At 38.8% G+C, this 23,757-nt stretch overlaps 1 protein-coding gene across 2 annotated transcripts; it reads right to left on the bottom strand.

Annotated features, from left to right (window-relative positions):
• Positions 1-4,482: 4,482 nt before the first annotated feature.
• LOC117413280 (calnexin) lies at positions 4,483-21,913 on the bottom strand. 2 transcript variants are annotated; one of them, XM_034022225.3, is made up of 15 exons: positions 21,822-21,913; positions 16,775-16,951; positions 16,425-16,498; positions 16,154-16,212; positions 15,571-15,712; positions 15,273-15,354; positions 14,737-14,929; positions 13,792-13,981; positions 11,708-11,821; positions 11,016-11,172; positions 10,163-10,378; positions 9,538-9,657; positions 8,926-9,061; positions 8,432-8,553; positions 4,483-7,736 (listed from the first exon to the last, which is right to left on the bottom strand). In XM_034022225.3, the coding sequence occupies exons 2-15, from the start codon at positions 16,946-16,948 to the stop codon at positions 7,677-7,679; spliced, it is 1,839 nt and encodes a 612-aa protein (XP_033878116.2). In that variant the 5' UTR covers positions 16,949-16,951; positions 21,822-21,913; the 3' UTR covers positions 4,483-7,676. The 2 variants fall into 2 exon arrangements, with proteins under 2 accessions (XP_033878116.2, XP_033878115.2); XM_034022224.3 differs by having other exon boundaries at positions 8,917-9,061.
• Positions 21,914-23,757: the final 1,844 nt, after the last annotated feature.

Genomic DNA, 23,757 nt, shown 5'->3' on the forward strand with positions numbered 1-23,757 from the left:
GACTTTTCAGTTTATCAATTACTCTTCTTATATATATATATATATATATATATATATATAGATAGATATAGATATATATATATATATATATATATATATATATATATATATATATATATATAGATATATATATATATAGATATATATATTGTGCAGTACTTGTCTTGTGTAGCACTGCTGTTGGAGATAATACTGACCCCTTCAGATGAGACAAGGTATAGAGGTTCTAAAACAACTCCTCCAGGAGATGATCCGATCCGTGCTTTAAAATTTAAAATCCACCTTCTTACTTATTAATTATAAGCACATCAAAGCTCCAGCTTTTCTTGTGTAGAAGATCTTTTGGTTCTTTGCTTAACTTTACGCAATTGAAGATATGCGATAGGCTGTGGATTTGATTTCAGCTTGACCATTGCAGTGAATCTGAGCTACAGCACAAACTTTTAATCTTCAGTTTATTATCATTTATCATCTCTCTCTCTCTCTCTCTCTCTCTCTCTCTCTCACTATATATATATATATATATATATATATATATATATATATATATATATATATATATAGCAGTGGGGATCAGATTCATTATGAAATAAAATGACAATTGTGAGCAATTGCTCTGTTAAATGCTGTGTTCATCATTACCTGTGCCTTGTGTAAATTCACGTATTACAGATAAGGAGTTGTTTTTTGCTGTGCATGTCACACCATTTACAGAGACTATAATGCTATTAAGTCTAATTTAAATTACAGCTTCTTTAGAGTGGAATGCATTACCTAACAAGGCATGCTCCTGCCTGAGGGACTGTGGTGTTTGTGATGTCTACTTGCACACTTGAGAAAGAGCCAGTTTCATCTCAATGAGTTGTTCCCTTTGAACATATTTCAAATAACAAATTTGACTACCAAAACGAAAGATAAAGAAGTTTTACGATGGTCTTTTACATGTCTTTGAAGGCCACACCAATATTTCCTTTAAATTACTTTGTAATTTATTGCTTGTCATTGTGGTGCACCACTCTAGGTCTTATAAACAATATACCAAATGACAGTCTCTTTTTCTTTCAGGTTCACAAAAGGCAGTCCTATCAGACAGGAGCACACACAGTGTTGATGAATGTGTGAACTAAATTCAAGTCACATCCAAAGTGCTAGTAGTGCAGCCAAGGCCTTTAAGAATATGCAAGCATCACTCTGGATCACGGCCAAGCAAACTGGAATCAAAGTATTACCATGTATCAGGCCAATAGAGGAGCTCAATGAAACATCCCCTAATACGACTCGGTTGATTATGTGACATCTAATCTGGTCCAAATCCCATTTGTATAACAATGACCCATTAGGAACCTGCTTTATTTGCTTATAATAGTTCCTAATATTGTGACCTTACCCTACAGGTAAACTTAAACATTAAAAAACAGGATTAGCCTTTAAAACCTAGAACTGTCCTGGTGAACTAAGACGGTCAGTTGCCCTATTGGGGGGTTTCAGAGGATGTACAAAAAAATGGTCTAAAAGAAAATAGGTGGTTCTGCAGCACACCCCATTCACAATCTCAAGAATAGCATTCAGAGTAAATGGATGCAAATAATATTTAACACACACACACACACACACAAATACAATAGACATAGCCAAATTGGCACAGACCAAGAAATTACTGTGCTTGCCACTTATCCATGTGATTGCCAGACAACAAACAAACAAACCCAGCTATTCAGTTGGGTATTAGATGGCACAGGAATACACACCCACAGGATTCATTAGAAACACTCTGACATCCTGTACTATTCATATGTATGTGCTGCAGGAAATGGGTACCTGTGCTTTGTATTGATGACTCAGGTAATGCAAACCACTCCCTGTTAATAGGCACACTCAGTATAGCCTTCATTTAAAATAAAACTTGAAAGCACGAAAAGATACAATGTGGATTTGTATTTAGGGATCTGAAATATAGTTCAAACTTTGTCTGTCACTCTATATACTGTATACAGTTGTAATCAAAAGTTTACATACCCCAATGGAAATGTATTGGAACTAAATTTCCTGTGCCATTAGAGGAAAAACAGCTCCATAGAAGGATATTACCATCTCCATGCTTGACAGTAGGTATGGTGTTCTTTTCTTTGTACGTCTCACCAGGCATTCTCCAAATGTAACGACTATCAGCGTGACCAAATAGCTCGATTTTTGTTTCATCACTCCACAAAACTTTTGACCAGAACTCATATCCATCATTCAAATGTCGTCTTGCAAACTTTCGGCAACTGTCCTTGTGATGTTTTCCTAAGAGTGGCTTTTTCCTTAGTCTGCGACCATTGAGACCGTCACCATGCAATACTCGACCTATGGTTGAAATGGAAACCCCAGTCCCACTTGCAGCCAATTCACTTTGAATATCTTTGGCAGTTAATCTCGGATTGTTATTAACCGTTCTCACAATTCTTCTACTTGTTCTTGGTGAAAGAACCTTCTTTCTTCCAGACCGAGGGAGTGTTGTGACAGTACCATGAGTCTTGTACTTCTTGATAATAGAAACAATAGTTGAAATTGGAATACTCAGACGCTTGGAAATCTTGTATCCTTCTCCAGCTTTATGACAATAAATAATTTTCTTTAGATAGCTCTTTACTTTTTCCCATACTTACTGGTAATGACAGCAATCATCCTATGCCTAACCCTTTTATACTCTCTAGGAATGTTCACCTACAATCCAGCATTTTCTAGACTTTTCTAGAATGAGGTTCTGCATTATTATATTGACATTTCTAGCACCTTGTAGACAATACGGGTATGAATACTTTTGAATTGCATTGTTTTTTTCTTAGTCAATTCCAATCTGTTCTACTATCTGTAGGAAGATAAGATGGACTCACTTGGTGGCTGATTAATTGCCATTAACTTAAAACTGCAGTATTTCACAAACATGCTCAGTACACGTGGGAATGCTTTCTACATTCACGAAACCATTGTTGACTTACCAGTTTGTTTATATCAGCTGCAGTCATTTCAGCTGAAGGCACACACGCTTCCACCATTCTGGTGGCTTGCATGGACCTCTTGCAGTCGCTCCCCTACTTGTAATACCACAACCACAGATGTGTTTAATAGACATTAACACAAAGGATGTTGTAAAATTCTCATTTTCACAACCAGAACATTTATTTTAAAAAACTACATTTAAGTGTTCAGATTATTTTTTTTTTTACAAGACAAGGTATACATTTTAAAATGAAAAGGTATGCATATTCCTGTTATAGTTGTTTTTTGAAAAGGTAGGGCCTGCTGTTAAAAAAAAAAAAAAAAAATCTATAGGTTTACTTTTGACTAGAATCCTGTGTTAAAAGGAAACACATGTTAAATATATTAAATATATGTTTACTTTGTGCAGATACTAAAATTTTACATTACCTTAATAAATATATATTTTTAAGTTCAAATCTTTGCAGCTGAAATTGTCTATTTTTAGCCGTGACTGTTGTGAATCTTACATATTCTTACCGTGACAAAATCACATCCCGAGATTTATTTCTAGCAGACAGCCTAAAAAAACCTTTTCAAATGCCAGCACTGTAGTATACTGTTTAGGAGTTTTTTTCTGATGTGAAGTTCATTGTAGCACTTTATAAAGGACACTTAGAAAAACACTAACAAGATGACAAGGCAAAATGCTTTTTTGAAATGGCATGCGACTGTAATAGCAGCAAGATATCACAATGGACCCTTTGTTTTACTTGACTCAAGCTGGGCAGGGACATCGTAACAGAATAAAACAGATCAGTACTTGGACTTGGCCTTGTTGATCTTCAGCGGTGCCCTCCGCTGACCCTGCCTTTATATAAAAATCAATTATATAATGCAGATCTGTTCTGTAACACAGCAGAACAACTGTTTGTCTGCTTAAATTAGATCTTTGGACAAGGGTTATCATTACAAATCACGAATATACTATACAGTGTGCAACCTATTTTCATAATCCTTCTAGACTATGAAGATACATGTATCTATATACAGTACTGTGTACTTCAATTACTTTCCATGAACCATCGACCTTTGCAAGTGTTCAATCATCAAGCATTATAGCAGAAGGCATTGAATATGGTTTTCCTTGCTAGACTCATAATCAGACCACTAAGATTTGAGGACAGCTTGTCGCACCAGCCCTCTCTTGTAAGATTTGAGGACAGCTTGTCGCACCAGTCCTCTCTTGTAAGATTTGAGGACAGCTTGTCGAACCAACCCTCTCTTGCAAGATTTGAGGACAGCTTGTTGCACCAGCCATCTCTTGTAAGTTGATTCTCCTATGGTGAAAGTGGAGTACTTTTTTTTATCAAGTATATGCAGTACTAAACACATTGATGGGATATTTTATGTACAATACTGTACATTTATTATTGTAAACTGAATTGGAAAGACAGTAAACTTTAACAAGCAAACCTACAACTACCAAACCAAATTGTTACGGAATTGACAAAGAAAACATCAGGTTATCAGTATTTTTATTTTTCAATAGCAAGTACATCTCATCTTTCTATTTATAAATGATAGCATTTGAAGTTCAGAACAGTTTCTTACTCTTTGTTATGATTTGGACATTACCTTTCTTCAGTGAGAAATTCAATTATTAAAACTTTTCTTTTGTCCCCACTCTTAAAATTGAATTTCAGATATCAAGAAATGTAATAGCTGACAAAATTTCATTTTAAATATGCTGAACTGATGATATCAAGAACAATACTTGTTTTCAACATCATCAATGTAGTTGTTAATGTTAAAAAAAGCATTGCAAAATGTTTCTATTGTTCTACTCTGCATGATTAAAGGTTCTGTAGGGTCCAGTATGCTACTGGTAAGGTACTCTGCAGGGCCCACGCCCATACAAAAACTCACCATAACTATACAAGATTGACAGGCAAGCCACTCAAATTACAGGGAATAGTACATGTGGGAAGATCTGTGGTTAGTAGGGAGTTCTAAGGAAAAGCAAATCCAGATCTTTTATCCCAGATTAGACAAGGTTGGGAGAAAATCAGCTAGTGCCCCCAATTCAAAACTATTTGAGGCATTGGATACTGGTTTACCAGGGATATTCATTTTCCACAGACACAATATTAATGTAGGATGGGGAAAGAACCCAGGCAAGATTGACTAAGCCTATTGTCTAAAAGGAAGGCAGATGAACAGTCTGTCCAAAGGGTTGGCAAAAAACCCTACTTGGTTAGAAAAATAAATATATTCAAAAGGATAAAGGGGGGAAATGCTACAGGGACCAGAGCAAGAGCCTCTTGTCCCTTAGCTCTCTGGAGCATAATTTAGCAGTCTTCCACCTCTGCATATCAAACAGGCTCCTTCTGTAGCAACAGGCATCCAAACAGACCCAAGGGAAAATAAATATCTATATTGTTCCCCAATCTGCCACATGATTTAAAAGTAGCTTATCAGGACAAAATCTGATGTCATTATATTATCCGCACTTCTTATTTAAGAATTTTCTCAAACTGTGTACATTTCATCTCCCCCATCCCATCATAATTACAGAATTACCTTAAAAATGAATGTATGTTAAAAAGATGTTTAACACTCCTAAGGCAAAAATCTATCACAAGTAAATACTGTACTTAGGTGTTGTAGGGTTAGGAAGGCTGGAACCAGCACACTAATGTTGTTTATATGGGCATCAATCACCAAACTAACTACATCTCCCAGCAGATTTTCAGGTACAGCCAAGTACAAATTAATCACATAACAAATACTCCTCAAAGTTACTTCAAAGTGCCTATTCTTAAGTCTTGGGGTTAGAGCTCAAAGGGCTTCCGATTCCACTGGCCAGGATGTTGTACACAGTGCAACTTAATTCATTAGTAACTTAAAAAAAAAAAAATACATTCTAGTCGTCTACAGAGGAGTTGCAGTGTAACTAGCAATAGTGTCATCAGTTATTTTGTACGTTTACTGTGAAGTAGTTCTAGATGGTGTTTGAGAAGTGCCGGCTGAATTGTATACATTTAAAATGGGCAAGCCATAGATTTAACATGATTTCTGCTAACCCAAGGTGAAATACATGTACATACAGTATACGGGGCTGGGTTAAACAGAATTATAGTACCACCAAGAGACATGTTAGTGATGCTATATTTATCGTTGCTATATAACATTGCCAATAAGTACAGCCATGCCTGTTCTTATTGGAGCAATCTCATGGAAGAGGGGTATTATTTGCACCATTAAGGCAAAGAAGATTAAACAGATTTATTTTATTTGAGATTTAAACCATCCAAACGTTACCATTGCTGCACTGGAATATATTTAGAGAGGTTAAATTTAGTGTATTTAAAATGTGTTTCAATGACGTGTGATGCTAGGACTATTTTAATGAGCAAGAAATAAAATGACAGATGAAGCTGGATAGACACGGGTGACTCTGTCGCAGTTAAGTCACACCCATTCAATAATACATTGGTGTGGAAAATTCCCAAACTGAGTCACAACATCAGCCCTTTGGTTCATTGCTCCCTGTCCTCCCTTCAATTTTAAATCAGCAATGATCGTCCTTGAGGTATATTTCTTTAGCATGGTGCTCTACAGGGAGATTCTGCTGTGCCTTTATATCCTAGGAGTGTCAAACCAAAACAGAACCCATTTCTTCCCACGAGTCTTTTTGTTTTCTTTGAAAGATGCATATCAGGAAACTGTCGTTTTACATTAAAACAATTTTAGAATGTGTTAAAGAATTAAAAAAAAAAAATTAAAACAAATGTTGAAACTACTATTAAAGTAACAATATATAAAACCCCCCTTTTTCACATTACATTCAAGAACTCATTCATCAATCCTGGCATTCAACTCCTCTTTTACAATAAGGCAGCTTTCTCTAACCTGGAGGGCAGGGGGAGGAGCAATTGGACTAAGCAACAGAGAAAAGAACATATCAAAACAAATGTTAAATTTAAGGATTGCAAAAAAGTGAAATTTCAGCTTTTGGATCTTGAGCTATTAACAGGAAATAAGTTAATGTGCTCAACCAAACCCTCCAGAGAACACTACTCCCAGAACAAAGCCCACCAATTAACGTCAAATTAAGTAAGGTTTGTCCCTTTTCAGACGACTTTTTTTTTTATGTATATCACTGTAAATACAAATGAGCTATGTAAACCGTGATATTCAATTCAAGTTTCCACCCACAAGCTTATAATGTTAAAGCCCTTGCTTTAACAGGAATGTTTCAAAATATGCAAGTTTAACCTGTGCCATGTACCTCTTGTTGCTTTATTTGAAACCATTACCTTTTGGCTAAATAAAAACATGCCACACTGCCTCCTACAGGCCACACATAGGTGAAACAAGCAAAGCACATTAGAAGCATAACAGTTGCCAGTGGCTCCTGCTAATTCAAACCCTGGAGGTGCCTGGTGTTATCTGTCTTTTGCTTGAGTAATAAAGATTTATTGGGGCGGGGGGGGGGGGGGGCCCAAGGCTAGTTTCTGCTGCATTAAAATGAACGGTTTTTTATCTAGTATTCTTTTTATAAAGCCAGTCTCTATTCTATTTGGAATCATGATGTCCATAGTTTGATTGTTTCCTTTTTTTGTGGTGATGGTTGTTGCTGCTGCAGTGAAATAGTCCAGAAGATGTTGCAAATTGAAGACTGCCAGACTGCTACTTGAGGTGGCTGTAGTTTAGTCTTTTCTCTGCTTTCTGTTTCTAGGGGATCTTCGTAAGACATCGTCGTCTTTTATCTAAAAGAAATATAAAAAAAAAAAAAGAGGAGAGGGAAATTCAACAAAGAGACAATGAGACACTGGGCCATTCTGCTTGATTCCACACAGGCTGTACTGAAATGCCATTTCAAATGCTTTTACAATCCTCCTCCTCCTTCAACCCGCAGCTGCTCACCATGGCTGCCTGGGCAGTTCAGCAATCAAATAAAAATGAGCACGTCACAACGTTCACACTCCACTGGCTGCCAGTCCTACTGCAAATCCATTTTTAAAAAGAAATGCAGTGAACTGTAACAATTCAATAACCTGCCTGTGCATCTGTCTCTTGTGAGAGATGAGGGTTTATTAAATTATATTAAAATGTTCTTATCAAGGTTCCCGAGGTAACCATATTAAAAAAGCTTCAGGTATTATTATTTTTTTAAATAGCTTTCTATTTATATCCGTGTACAAACTTGTTTGAATGACATAAGCTTTGCCTTATCACGTAGCAGTGACCACTGAAAACAAGCCGTTGTTCTCATTTCTTCCTTTCTTTATTCATTCACTCACACCAAAAGCTTACAGTAACCAAGACAACTTATAAATAATAACCACAGGCCCATTTACAAACAGGCACCAAAAGGGGACTTCTTAACTACAGTCAAGCAGAAAAACAGCTTGCTTCTTTGTAAATTCTTTGTGTAAGCCCTTTCAATTCCACATCTCTTTACCTCGTCCGTTTTGTTAGCAGCATCATCATCATCATCATTTTCTTCATCCTCTTCTTCCCCCTCGTCCTGGCTTTTGTTCGCAGGACTGTCCTCACCGTCACTTGTCTGCTTCTCTTCAGGAGCTGGGAGATGAGGACAAGTTTAACCACATATTCATACAAGGCTTTCATATCGAGGAAGAGAATATATGTTACAGCAGCTCCATTCTTAGAACCCCTAGAAAAAAGTACCATATAAACCCTGTGGACAAGAAAACGGAGTTCATAAAAAATGAATGAATGGTATTTGGTACTTCTTTAAAGTCAGGCTAAGGATAGCAGATGAATACTTAAAATCAAATCCCTAGACCCAGTGTATGTATTTCTACAAACTGGAGGTGGGTATTACAAAATGTAAAAAACTGGATACAGAAGTTTAGGTAAACCTTTCTGGTAATTTAAACCAGGGTTTCACTTCTATATAACCAAGGAGAATGGGTTACATACAGTTCTTACCTGGCTTCTCCTCCTCCGCCTCCACCTCCTCCTCCTGCTCTTCCCCCTCAGTTTTCTTCTCTTTCTCCTCTGCATCATCCTTCACATCAGGCTGTGGTGCATCTGTCTTCTTGTACTTGGCATCAGATGGAGTTTTCTATAGAATTAGAGGGGAAAAAGAAAGAAGAGTATCAATAAACAGTAAAGAAGAAAGTCTCACTAACTTTCTGCAGCAGTAATACATGCTGACAGCAGCGGCCAAACTGAAATTGCACAAGGGATCAGTAGGCATAATAGTTCTGACGAGTCCTGAAATCAGTAAACGCATGTCTATCTTTATACATTAACTGGACATCAGAATACGGGCCACAATTGTGCCAACTGAAGGGACATGCAACTATACTACACCCCACCACATACAGATGAAACAAGTGCAACATAGATCAATACTGAATCTACATCTCACCGCAACAAAACAAACCCCACCCTGCAAACATAACACAGTATAAAACATGTATACACTGGTCTGCATATACCACATTTAAAAAAAAATTAAATAAACATAAATAATATGCTAAAGCTGGAATATTAAGACTGGATGTATCCACCTCCCACAATCCCCGTGTCCCTCACCTTTCCAGAACAGCAGAAGACGACGATGAGGAAGACGGGCAGGGCCCCGGTGAGGACGTAGACCACCCAGAGCCAAGGACGCTCCTCTGCAGCCGTCATCATCTGACCCACCAGCCCGGGCTGCATGAAGGGACAACACAGGAGTCACACAAACTACTCTCAATTCAATTGCCATACAAGCAATTTTGTTACGTCAAGATCACAAAATACATTATCAGGATCTTGTGATCGACAACCAAAATAAAAACGTGTTCTCATCTTAATACTAAAGCATTGTTTAAAACAAAAACGCACTGATCAGATCTCCTCATCTCTAATACCACCTCGACATCTAGTGCCTAAAATCATTAGCGATATAATAAAACAAGGTTTAACATGCATCCCCTACCCTGACTAAATATAAAATTACTTAATATAAAAGGAGTACTTACACAGACCAACACCTTTAATCACCATATTCTGATACACCAAAGTAGGAATTATTTGCAGTTAACGAGTTTGTGTTCAGCAGCCCTTTGAGACCAGATACCCTCTTCATAACTCATCTCATCAGATTTAATAATTGCAGCTGCTAGAAACTAAAGACTAATTCAGAGCAGTTCAGTGTTCGAAAGGGAGCTGTTACCTCAGCGGCTCCCTCAGCTGCCTGCTTCAGACCCCAGCCATCGTTAGCCCACTGCTCTGCCACGGCACGGTCCGAGCACACAATGAAGTTATCGAAGAAGATGTCAGAGGTCATGGACCAGAGCTCCAGGCCCACGGCACTGAACGGGGTCATGCGGAAGGGATGCAGGTCCTCAAAGAAATCAGGGTTTGGGATCTTCCTTGGCTTCCACACTCCCTGCAGAGGAAGAGGCAATGGTTTTATTGGCAGCGTTGCATTTGGCTTCCTGGTGGTTTTTAAATGTCTTAACATTCCACACTAAATGACATTGCTAGCAGTAATATCTAAAATATGGTATGGTCATGGTTAGCAAGCAAAAAAAATAAAAAAAAAATAAAAAAATAAAAACACACTATACGAGTATCACTTTAAATCTTACATTGTACAGCTCAGGCCAAAAATTTAGGATCACCCTATATAACTAATTTTGCTTCATAAAGTCGAATGAAACTGCTGACTGATGTTTTTAACATACTGAATTGCATACCGCTTTGTAGTTTTCCATATACTTAACTGACAAATTGATCAATTTTACATTTCGAAATCTAACATGAAATACTGTACTACTATTATGGCTTCTGGTAGACTTTTGCAAGAACATTTCCTTTGACTACATGATGTTAAATAAACAAATCAGTTTTGTCCATATCATTTCTTTTTATTTTATTTATTTTATTAATGGAATGAATGTCTCAAACCTAAAATTCTAGGCGACGCAAAACTGTTGCAGAATACCAGCAGTTATATCGGTACTAGTCAAAGACTGCAGCTGAACCTTTGCTTGTCATTTCAGGAACTGTAAAGGCTCTATTACCTGGTAGTTGGGGTTGTCCATCATTGGTGCCTTCCACTTGCCCTTGTAGTCGGGGTTGTCGATCATGGGGCGCTCCCAGGTTCCACAGCCTGGCGCTGCCTCACATTTAGGGTTGGCAATCTGGGGGGCTTCCCACTCTCCGTCCATCTCTTCATCCCTGGGAGAGGAAAACAGAAACAGAGCTGCAGTGAAATCACCTGTACAAAAGTGAAGCGTTAATAAGGGTATTAAATAATAAATACACCTTCTGGATCTTTAACATTAAAACAGAAGGACATAGAGCTTGGGCATTTGATTCTTGTTTTATCCAAGGGCGATCAACTAGGTATATACAAATAAACCTTAATCACATGAACAGGCCAACTGCCATTCTTCAGAATTAATTGGTTCTCGTGTATTCACAAAGTTAATTAGAGTGCACCAAGCCTAGCAATGTACATTTTAAATGACATAAAACAAGTATATTGAAAATCGGTGTACACAAGCAGACATCACATCATAATGACGAGTGCTGAAATAACCTTGGCTAGAAAGTGAAAAACATTTGAGCAGTCCTGCAATAACTGGTGAACAGAAGATGCGAGCATCACACTGAAAAAAAAACAAAAGTCAGAAAAGCTGCCAAGAACCTATGCCTCCAGCACTGGTATTTGAACAGAGTTATAAAACTGAATAAGAAAGCCAGTATTTACCAGTCCTCGGGCTTGAGCGCGTCAGGGTCAGAAACATATTCAGACTCCTCATCCAGCCAGCCCTCTGGTTTGACAGCACTCTCGTCGGGGATCTTCGCTGGGGCATCTTCATCCCTTCAGGAGAAGAGAACAGAGAACAGTGAGTAAACTGGAACCAGACCTGCATACGTTCTGCACACCAATGGCTAACATGATTATGCACACACACTAAGCAATTTCTAGCAACACAAATCACCATCCACAATCACTGCAGCAGGATACATACAATATATATGCTTTAATGAACTAAGAGTAGTACAACACAAAAAATCCACCCTCTTTCGAGCACGGACTGCAGATATTTGTTTGCTGCTACCAACAGGACATCTTGCCGAGCCACAATAATGCACTCTTTGATATACAGACGTGCTCAAATGTGTTGGTACCCCTCCACAAAAAACGAAGAATGCATAATTTTCTCTGAAATAACTTGAAACTGACAAAAGTAATTGGCATCCACCATTGTTTATTCCATATTTAATAGAAATCAGACTTTGCTTTTGATATTTTATTCAACATAATATTGTAAATAATAAAACAAATGGAAATGGCATGGACAAAAATGATGGGACCGCTAACCTAATATTTTGTTGCACAACCTTTAGAGGCAATCACTGCAATCAAACGTTTTCTGTAGCTCTCAATGAGACTTCTGCACCTGTTAACAGGTAGTTTGGCCCACTCTTCCTGAGCAAACTGCTCCAGCTGTCTCAGGTTTGATGGATGCCTTCTCCAGACTGCAAGTTTCAGCTCTTTCCATAGATGTTCAATAGGATTCAGATCAGGACTCATAGAAGGCCACTTCAGAATAGTCCAATGTTTTGTTCTTATCCATTCTTGGGTGCTTTTAGCTGTGTGTTTTGGGTCATTATCCTGTTGGAGGACCCATGACCTGCGACTGAGACAGAGCTTTCTGACACTGGGCAGTACGTTTCGCTCCAGAATGCCTTGATAGTCTTGAGATTTCATTGTGCCCTGCACAGATTCAAGGCACCCCAAAACATAACCGAGCCTCCTCCATGTTTCACTGTAGGTATGGTGTTCTTTTCTTTGAAAGCTTCATTTTTTCGTCTGTGAACATAGAGCTAATGTGACTTGCCAAAAAGCTCCAGTTTTGACTCATCTGTCCAAAGGACATTTTCCCAGAAGGATTGTGGCTTGTCAATATGCATTTTAGCAAATTCCAGTCTGGCTTTTTCTTTCAAAAGTGGAGTCCTCCTGGGTCTTCTTCCATGGAGCCCACTTTCGCTCAAAAAGCGATGGATGGTGCGATCAGAAACTGACGTACCTTCACCTTGGAGTTCAGCTTGTATCTCTTTGGCAGTTATCCTTGGTTCTTTTTCTACCATTCGCACTATCCTTCTGTTCAATCTGGGGTCGATTTTCCTCTTGCGGCCGCGCCCAGGGAGGTTGGCTACAGTTCCATGGACCTTAAACTTCTTAATATTTGCAACTGTTGTCACAGGAACATCAAGCTGCTTGGAGATGGTCTTGTAGCCTTTACCTTTACCATGCTTGTCTATTATTTTCTTTCTGATCTCCTCAGACAACTCTCTCCTTTGCTTTCTCTGGTCCATGTTCAGTGTGGTGCACACAATGATACCAAACAGCACAGTGACTACTTTTCTCCATTTAAATAGGCTGAATGACTGATTACAAGATTAGAGACATGTGTGATACTAATTAAAGAAACTAATTAGTTTGAAATATCACCATAATCCAATTATTTATTATCTTTTCTAAGGGGTACCAACAAATGTGTCCAGGCCATTTTAGAATATCTTTGAAGAATAAGCAATAATTCATCTCTTTTCACAGCTTCTTTGCTTTATTCTATGACATACCAAAGGCATGCAAGTATACATGATAAAATAGCTTTTAATTTCATCACTTTTCAGGAAGAATGAAACATTATTTCAATGAGCTGTAAGGGTACCAACAAATTTGAGCACGTCTGTATATTCATTCTGGCCAGTGTCAAAGAAAGGTTACTTCCACTTTAGAAATTCAACATGAATGAAGACATTTGCAAAAAATGTGCCTACCAGTCCTCAGGTTTGACGGCGTCAGGATCCTGGATCTTGGGCCTCTCGTCCCAGTCTTCAGGCTTCTGGTCATCAGGGTCTTCAATCTCTGGCAGGGGGTTCACAGCAGGGCTCATATCGCTCAGCAGGTTCCCACTGTTGATCACTGTCTGGTCAACCAGGATCTCAAAACTGTTGTCGGGGTTCAAGACTAGAAAGAGAGGGGGAAACATACACGCAAGAAATGACAAAACACACTGGTCTATAAACAGATGAGAGCTCTCCTTAAAAGGATATTTTAATTCCAAGTGTCTGATACAGTAGAACCCGTCATATTTGATTTAATTGGTTCCATGAGTCCATCAGATATGTCAATATCTAATCTCAGACAGAGTGGTTTATTAACGTCAGGGGATTATAAATTAAAAATGTCAGTTACAACAGTGTGTCTGAAAACAAAGTACGGGACTGCACGTATACTATACAAAGAAAATCAGTGAAAGCAAAAAAAATATTGTTTCAGCGTTAACGGTATAGTAATTCTACTAATCCTTTGCTTTCTTTTATTTAGCATGGTTAAACTGGGCAGTTACGTAAAGTAATAGCATATTAAAAAAGTGAAACTGCATTCCCAAAGGTCTTTTTTATCTGCAACTGAATCCATTCTGTTCTGCAAAGAGCTGAATTTCCAGCTTTAAACCCATACTAAAATGTGCATTGATTAGTTTCCATCAGTACCGTTCAGTTGGTAGCAGCATGTGTAAATGACACCTGCCCTAGGTCCATCAGTTAAGAGGGTCTCGTATCTTACAGGATAAGAGAACAGGTTCAGCTGTACATTAAACTGTTGTACTACTTGTATATTGTATACACAAAGACCTCCATAATAGGAACAATATCTATACACACAGTATAGATTAGATCCAGGGGGAAAGCAAAAGCACATTCTGAAAGCATGTCACATACCCAAGGTGTAGAGATGGGTTTTCTTGTCGCTGTAGTACGTCCGGAGGTCAGTTTCTGACTTCTTGGCGTGCTTTTCCTCGTACTCTCCTGTTTTGGGGTTCTTGTGTCGGAAGATGAAGTGCAGTTTGTAATCCTCACCGCACTTGTCAGGGCCAAACATGATGGTGTATGAAGTCTTATCCACAAACTGATCCTACAAAAAAATAATAAACTAATGCTATTTTCACCAGAAAACAAACAAACAAACAAAACACATGCAATAATGAAGTCAAGCCTGCCCAAAACATGACTTAACATGTATGCATATCCACCAAGCTCACCCGTCATTTAAGATTCATTTGTTAGAAAGGACACAAAGATCAAACAAATAACTTCACTAAATACTGAGTTAAATAAATGTGATTGGAAAGTAGTTTTGTTCCATAAACTGCTCTAAAACGCACAAGCTCTTGTAAAATGTTTATGGTTTTGTTTTATTATTTCAGAGGCAGACAGGCTATGAATGATGTCAGATCAACAGGGATTACAGAACTAACCAGGTCCAGGTCTGGGGTTTTGGAGAGAAGTTTCACATAGGCACCACCACAGTCAATCCCATTCTGGAAATTCACCTCATACCTAAAAATAAAAAAAATGAAAAAATGTCACTGCTTACCATAATCAGTTCCAACAGGCTGGCCAACATTTACTCAATGCATTATCTATATAGCTGGGCCAAAGACAGCCAACCAACCTGCAAAAACAGACTTGGTTTTAAAAGATCAGGATATCTTGGTTCCAAATCTCAGAGCAAATATCCAACATTAAAAAAAGAAATGACAGATTGGCACTTACTGAACGATGAGAGGCTTGGTGTCAAAGACAAAAGGCCTCTTCAGTTTGCCAGAGATGGCGTGGTGCTTGGCCCGAGACTTCAGAACCAGACCTTTGTCCCCTGGAAGTCTGGAGCTCTTCATTTCTTCCACAGCCCACTGTCCTAAGAATCAGAAAGGGCAGATTTTCAATGTCACATTTAAACTCATCTGTTCCCTGAAGTGGCAAGCCATTCTCTTTAATAGGATTGTTTTAAAAACAAGGTTGAGACTACCGATGACCATTATGGTTCAAGACGAGATGGGTCATCAATGCTAGAATCATCCCAATTGGCACAGCGGGGTCTCATTCTCTTAACAGGCTATCAGGAAGGCTAACTGGATGGCTCAAGAGGCTCCCCATGTGTGTGTGTTTACACAGTGGCTGCTAATGGAAATACAAAGCACTTCAGTCTAGAGACAAAACACTGATCTTCCTATTTGAAAAAAATGGCCTTAATTAAGGCAAAAAGACATTATTTATTGTGCAGGAAAGTGTACATTCAAGTATTATAGGCTCTTGATGCAATTTGATGTCCAATGTGCTTCATATCAGATAAGCTTACCATCATACTTTGCGATCTCCTCGTCAGCGTCCTCCTTCTTAGCTTTTGACACAACCCATCTGAAAAAGGGTTGTAACAAGTTTTTTTACTTTCAAAGATTGAACAAAATCCAGCACATTTGTCTATACACTGCAACACAAGTTTAACAAATCTGGGCAAAGGACCACAGAAGGAACTGCCTGGCAGCATCCCTGAAGAAATCCTGTCACCTACACCCTTTGTACTGTGGTAAAAGTTTAATTTGCTCTTATTTTAAAATATATAGACTTACCCATCCAATGTTCCTTTATCGAAGGACTCGGCAAAGAACACATCCCCTGTTGGAACTGGAGGCTTATAGGTAACCTAGAGTAGAGGGAGATAGAGACAGAAAAACATATGAAAATAAAAACAAAAAAGGAAATCAACATGGACCATCTCCGTGTCTATCCCAAAGCTTGTCTTCAGATTTTATTTTCCTTTTCATTCCACTGCTTTCATATGTATACATGTACTTTGCATTGTCTAGACAATGACTTGCCATTCTTCCTGTCAAGGAGGGTAAATAATAATAAACCACCCCCTATTTAGGGTGTCATTTTGAGGCACAATCTCCCTCCTCCCTTTCCCACAGTGACTCACCCTGGGAGGGGGAGGGGAGCTGGGGGCGGCATCTTCACTCTCCACTGCTGCCTCATCTGCATCCCCCACCTCATCCTCCACATCGATGTCCACATCATCTCCTTCCTCCTGAGCCAGGGTAGCACTCCAACTCAGGCCCAGCAATAGGACACACAGCATCCACTTCAGTTCCATATTCTGCGGGGGAGAGGAATTGAGAAAGCATTAGAGGATCGAACCCAGAGCTGATAAACACTGCAAGCAGTTTGGCTTGTCACAAAGTCACAGCAGATGTGTTAAGTCTCTTCTTGGCATCCCACTCGTCTACCCAGTCCCAATGCTTAACACTGTTTGGGTAGCTGCGATTATCAAAGCCCAACCCCTCTTCTCCCCACCCACACACAAGCTAATGCATGAATGAACACAAGCCAGTGCATCAATGAGGCTGAAGCTGTTTTGGGTGTATGCATATTATTTGGACAAACTTATTATCTTGGGCACCCAGGCTCCCCCAGCGCTGGTTCCCATGACAACAGTCCCTAGGATCTGCACTCTCAGACTGTTTCTCTAATGAGATTAAAGCCCCAATGAGATTATCATCTCAAACACACAGGCCTACACCTCCCTTGGCTAGCTGTATTTACATATGGGAGGCAGGCTAGAATTGGTGGCAGGCTAAAGTCCCTTTCACACTGGCATGATCTACCCGGGTCAGAACCTACCCGGGGAGGACCCGGTGTCATGCGGGTCAGGTACGCAATTTCACACTGCTTTTGATAAAGCAGGGTTGACCTGGGTGACAAGACGCAAGTACACAATGTGCGTATCAATGCCCTGGAAGCAGCTTGTTACCGACCCAGGTATGTGGTTTCACACTACGTGGGATTGTGACCCCGGTTAGCCACGACCCGGGCAGGAGTGCCAGTGTGAAAGGGGCTTAATAGTATCTGCATTTGTGGTTCCAGAGGTAATGCAGCCCCCTATTTGAATAAGGATTACATAACGCTGAACACTGCGTTCAGTCGCAAATGCACAAATGGGTTTTCAGACATGGAAAAACAATCCAATCTGAGTGAATGCTTCCAGCACGTTAAATATGTCTGGTATGCTGGAGGCTCCAACGATAACACCTGGCCATGCTGCTTTAGGCACACGGCATGCCAACAAAAATCTGGGCAAGTTTAAGTGGACTGGATACAAATAAAAATGAACCTTAGTTACAGGTAGATTCATGACATTGGTCTTTCTATATTATACCAATTAAAATACACTAAAAGCTTGTATTAACTTTGAATGAAGTGTTTTTAAAATCTACTATAGAAGGCACAACCTGCATTAAATGTTCATATCGATACTGTAACTTACTACAAGCCCTGCAACTGGAAAGCGAATAGTGTCTGAAAATTACATTAAAAGGTAAGGCTCCATAAATTGACCTTCCTGCACTGGGAAAGAGTCTAGTCAAGCATAACATTGAAAAGCTGTAACGTGCGAGCCCCTTGATGAAACGTTTGTGCGGCTTCTTGTCTTGACACAGTCGAGCTGATTTATACGAGGGAGAGACATACTTTTTTTTGCTAATACTGCTAAAAATACAAACGCAGTATAATCAAGATACAACAAATCCTATACATACCAATCATTGCCAGTCTCGTAGTGAAAGAAACATCACACACTCAAGTATTATTTAACCATTTTATTCCATTGATTGGCGTTTAGGTACCAAACGCTAATTGCTTGCTGCATGAAGCACAATTGGCATTATTCTGAGATATGCGCATGCGTCAGCGGTTCATTGCATTTTGTCCGTGTGATTTACTTACGCTATTATTAATGTATTTTTAAAATGTGAACTTTCGGTATTATAAATGAGATGTCCTTTTGAAACATCAAAACACATCTCAAAATAAATGCAAAATTCAGCCGTGAGTCGTGAGTCAGCATTCATAAACAGCAGCTAGAGATTCAATTACTTCCGGATTGGATAGAAAATTAACAGCCCTGAGTCTGTGTGCAGTGAAGTATAGAAATATTTCAGTTTTGATGTGGCTGATGATGGAATAGTAACACAATACAACAAGACCTTGTTTTCTCCATGGATATTGTTAACAAATCTGTATACAAGTTTCATATTGCAATTGTGTTATTATATTTCTGTGTTTTGGAAGACCGATATTATCGAAATAAGTGCATGCTATCGATATACAATTTTGATATCGTTACCAGCCCCTAATTTATACCGTGTACTTTGAGCAAGACAAGCCTGAGAATGAGCAGCTGTATCAGTTCAATAATGAAGCCAAGGCAACATTTATAATGACATGGAACTGAATCTATATAAATACTGTTGCTGTTTACATGATTAACTGGACTTGAAGCCTAAATGATCGATTCCCTGACCCTCAATTCTACCCTTTGGCTAAAACATGAATCAAATTCCAGGCTCTGTGGGAAGCACATTAGCCTCTGAGGCAGCAGGCCTAAGGTTTGAATTCTACTCCGAGATAACTTGCAGCAGCCATCCCAAGATGCACAGATGACAAATCAGTCCCATCTGCTTTGCAAATGTAAAACAAATATCAGAAGTATAAGACCATGGGTGACTGCCCCAATCCTCAAAACCACAAAGCACTTAATTGGTGTCACAATCAAGCTAACCTACGCACTCAAGTGGCACATACAAACAGCAGCTCACGAGACACCTGCCTTTAATCAGACTTAACTGAAATCTCCAGGGAGGAATTACTGGGCTATTTAGCCACTGTTTTATTATCGGCTCTTGAAAACAAACAATCTGAACATGTCTTGGGTATGACCTGAAATATGCCTGGGAGTATTTAAATTGCACTATAAACTATTTACAGTATGATCAACATATAAAAGTCAAGGAGCTTCCTGCTGCTGTATGAGATCCAACCGATTTCCTCAGACTTGTTAAAGGGAGGGTGCACAATCCTTTCTACTGTATTGATGACAGCCCACAACTGGCTGTATTTAAGGAATATTTTTTAAAAGTACACCTGACAACATCTCTGCCCAATCTATCATAGAAAACTACCTACAGCAGACAGTTGACTTATGTGGTCTTAGTTTCTGTTTTGACATTTCACATTATCATATTCTTACTGCTCCACTGACCACTTTTTCTAACAGCAGTACTGTGGAGTATGTACTGAAAGAAGTTTAAACAGGAGACATAGTTGAGGTAAAACTGTCCCACCAAACAGTAACTATGCCTGTGCAAGTGAAAGAAGTTGAAATAGCCTTCCTCTGGAGAATGCCTAGTCAAAATCAGCCACTAACACTACATTCATTGACTCACCATTCAAATTTCAACAGCTGTCAACAGCCAATGGGGGAGGGTTACCCCCCCACCCCCCAAAAGCAGTATAGCAAGGGGAATCTAATGATTTGTCATGGAGGTAACTAAAGCGTTTCACTGCATTGTGTTGCAAGATGCAGCAACCTCAAAATCACCTGACCTACACAAAGATCCAAGTAAAGTACTCCATATTAGTGTACCCCCCCACAACACACAAACAGCTGGTTTTTAAAGTCAGTGAGAAACCCAACAAACCAGTTCCAGAAAAATAGGCCAAACCCTGTTTTCCATTAACTGACAGCTGTAATCATTTGTAACCAATAAATCCCTTTAACAATATCATCAATTGTATCTTCGCAATATACAATTATGTTACTGTATTTAAAATGAATCCCATTTTCTTGAAGTGTGAGATTTTAAAACCAGTACAACACATGTGTCCCCCTCTTTAATACCTAATTTTGCATCATAAAATAATGCTAATGATTAACTGTATAACTTTATAAGTATTTATATTTCCTGTGGATTTTATTCCAATTAACATTTTAGTACGGAATTCTGAAAATAAAAAAATACTACAACAACCCGATTTAAAACTGTACACTACCGGTAGATATTTAGAAATAGGATTTATTATTTTCAAAAGAAACGGTTTATAGAGTATTCCACCAAAACCCCTGTTTGATCATCAGCACCTGATAGACGAACAACGGTGTGTTGTCACACTGACGAGATTAAGCCATTCATCTTTCTATGTATTAGAACGAGGAAACGCATGTCGTCACCTAAATGACCTCTAGATATCGGTCTTTCAGTTTGTTTATAGTAATCCCAAACTGCTTTAACTTGCTGCCGTATCAAATCTTGGAATAACCAAACAGATACAAGACGTTAAAAAATGTTAGTCAGTAGTAGACTCCATGAATAATATTCCTTTCAACGAAGCCGGGCTATATCATTTACACTTTCACTAGTTCCGATAAGACAAGGTTTGGAAATAAACAGACAACGATGATTGGTCTTTCCCTTGGTTTTGCGACATTGCTATGGCGGTCGATTAAAAAATTCCTGCTTTACGGTACCAGTACTACCATTGAAGTACTGTAGTAGTACCTCATCGGATACGTAACAACATGTAACATTAATTAAATACCAGGTCATTATTGTTTAGTTAGTCCAATAAAAGCCATCGCCTGTCCGTCTCTTTGCCTATAAGACCATGCAAGAATCGCCTTCCGTTAATACACATTATAGTAGATTACCTGTTTTTTTACACATAAGAAAAACGCTAACTTTAAATGGACAGCATCAACGCTTACGCCAGTTCTGAGCCGACAGCAAGCCATACATAAACACACTACCAGTACCATCCCCCATCAGCACCGCATTTAGAAAATGAATATTTTACTTAGAAATCCGTTTTGTATTAAGATCTATTTTAAATTCCATCGTCTAAATATATAGCCTGTATATAGAGTGGATTCATTTCCTTACATGTTTTATACTGTAATACCAGTTATTACGTCAATAGCTCTTTACACTAGCGATGTTTTTAAGGGCACAATTTCGCATACTGAATATTCCACCTTCCACAAATAATGCAAACACATATTACGCTTATTGTGCAAATTATATATATATATATATATATATATATATATATATATATATATATATATTTCCATTGTCCTCATCATTACTTTTATTTGATTAATTACTTAAATATATTTTTGTCTTTTCACTCACCTCCCTTTTAGCTCAAACCACCTGGAACTGCTGCAGAGTCACGTGTGGGTTGCAATGAAGAAATCTCACGGCGTGGTTCCTCCCATAGCCTTCTCTGGTTGGCCGCTGCTGCCGAATTGACCACGCCCTCACCCAAAAATAAACTTTTGGTTGATTAATATTACTGTCACTCGCCAATAATGACCAGCCCCTCTAGCCTGCATCTCGTGGACGGCTTTGATTGGCCACGCAGATGGAGGAAGTGGTGAATGATTGGTTCTTGTGACGGAGGGGGTACGATTTGGAAAGAGGAAGCGGGGGCGGGGACAGAAAACCCGAGAATTCTATGATGTGTATCGAGGCAAAAGGTTGTGCTGCATAGTGAAGGCGTCTGTTGGGAAATGAATTAAGGAATTTGTTTTATACTCTGGCCGTCCAAAAGGGCACTTACTCCCCGTCTCCTCTGCTCAACCTGACTTTATTAATCTGTAGCTAACATTCATGTACATTCATGTACATTAGAACTTTCACTAACAGATAGCGTTGCGCGCACTCCATCACAAAGGACCGTTTCTTGCTCTTTAATCACTTCCGTGTTACTGTACACAAAACAAAGCACGATAACTTGGTTTTCTAGTAGTTTCTAATTGCATGCAATGTACATACAGACAATGCAAAATACCAGGCTACTTCTGAGGGTCATATATTCGGCCGATAAAAAAGGGAGGGGGAGGGGGCATTTTTAAAATGATAGCCCACCAAAATGGTCAAGAAGCAAATGCTGTTATCACAATGCAGAACGAAAGACTTTTAGTTTACCCGCTTTTAGTTTTTAAGTATGCATAAGGCGCTTTGCTTGGATGCAGATGAGCCATTGTTTTTTGTAATATAAACTGACAGTAATTGTTTACAGCTGAGAAATGCCTATGTGAGCAATGTCTTTTTGCACAAATGGTTTGGAATGTTTGGAGAACCTTAATGAGGTCAGACAGACGCCTGAGTTGAGATGAGGGTCATTTGAACAGTCTGTAAATATAGTATGAGTAATTATTTTTAGCATTTTCTAATGGGGAAATATTCAGCAGAATCTGCATTCTGAAACACGTACAGTACATATATACGTTTGATTATATATACAATAAATACCATTTTATTTTTTATTTTTATTTTAAATTAAATTAAGCTCTGATTCAATGACAGGCAGAAAAAAAGGATCATAGGTATGGTAACCAAATGAAGCATGTTCTTCTTTGTTTTGGCTTGAAAGACTGATTTATTAAGCAAACGCTGCTCACAATGACTTTCTTCCACCAGTTTTATTTTCACGTCTCACTTTAATAAGCTAAATGAGTGTTGTAGGATTGAACTGACAACCCCTCTGTTTAGGAGGCTGTGTGGTCCAGTGGTTAAAGAAAAGGGCTTGTAACCAAGAGGTCCCCGGTTCAAATCCCACCTCAGCCACTGACTCATTGTGTGACCCTGAGCAAGTCACTTAACCTCCTTGTGCTCCGTCTTTCGGGTGAGACATAATTGTAAGTGACTCTGCAGCTGATGCATAGTTCACACGCCCTAGTCTCTGTAAGTCGCCTTGGATAAAGGCGTCTGCTAAATAAACTTATAATAATAATAATAATAATGGTACAGCCATCAAGCTATAGGCATCAACTGTGTTAATCTAAGAAGAAGGGATTATAGGCCCTATTCACAATTTTTTTCAACAAGATGGCTAAGAAAGAAAAAAAAAAACTTCACTCAAATTAGAAGGCTGTCAGTAATCTCCACTCAGGTTGAAGACAAGTAACTACTCCAAAACTATTCTATAATGCAGTCTAGGGAAAATGCGCTTCGCACATCAGACCAGTGAACCAGTCCTGGACTTTGGTATGCCTCTATATAACTTTCTTTTGCATAAACACTGAAACTATTTATTTACTTGTAAGAGGGTTGGCTTTTTGGC

This window comes from Acipenser ruthenus, chromosome 23 (genome assembly GCF_902713425.1).
Source record: "Acipenser ruthenus chromosome 23, fAciRut3.2 maternal haplotype, whole genome shotgun sequence".
Classification (NCBI taxonomy): Eukaryota; Metazoa; Chordata; class Actinopteri; order Acipenseriformes; family Acipenseridae; genus Acipenser; species Acipenser ruthenus.

Coding starts and splice junctions, on each gene's coding strand:
- LOC117413280 (XM_034022224.3), bottom strand. CDS start 16,948: ATGGAACTGAAGTGGATGCTGTGTGTCCTATTGCTGGGCCTGAGTTGG. Junction 9,062..9,537: donor TCTTCTGCTGTTCTGGAAAG/GTGAGGGACACG, acceptor CTAATTCTATAG/AAAACTCCATCTGATGCCAA. Junction 7,737..8,431: donor CTGCTAACAAAACGGACGAG/GTAAAGAGATGT, acceptor TATTTCTTTTAG/ATAAAAGACGACGATGTCTT.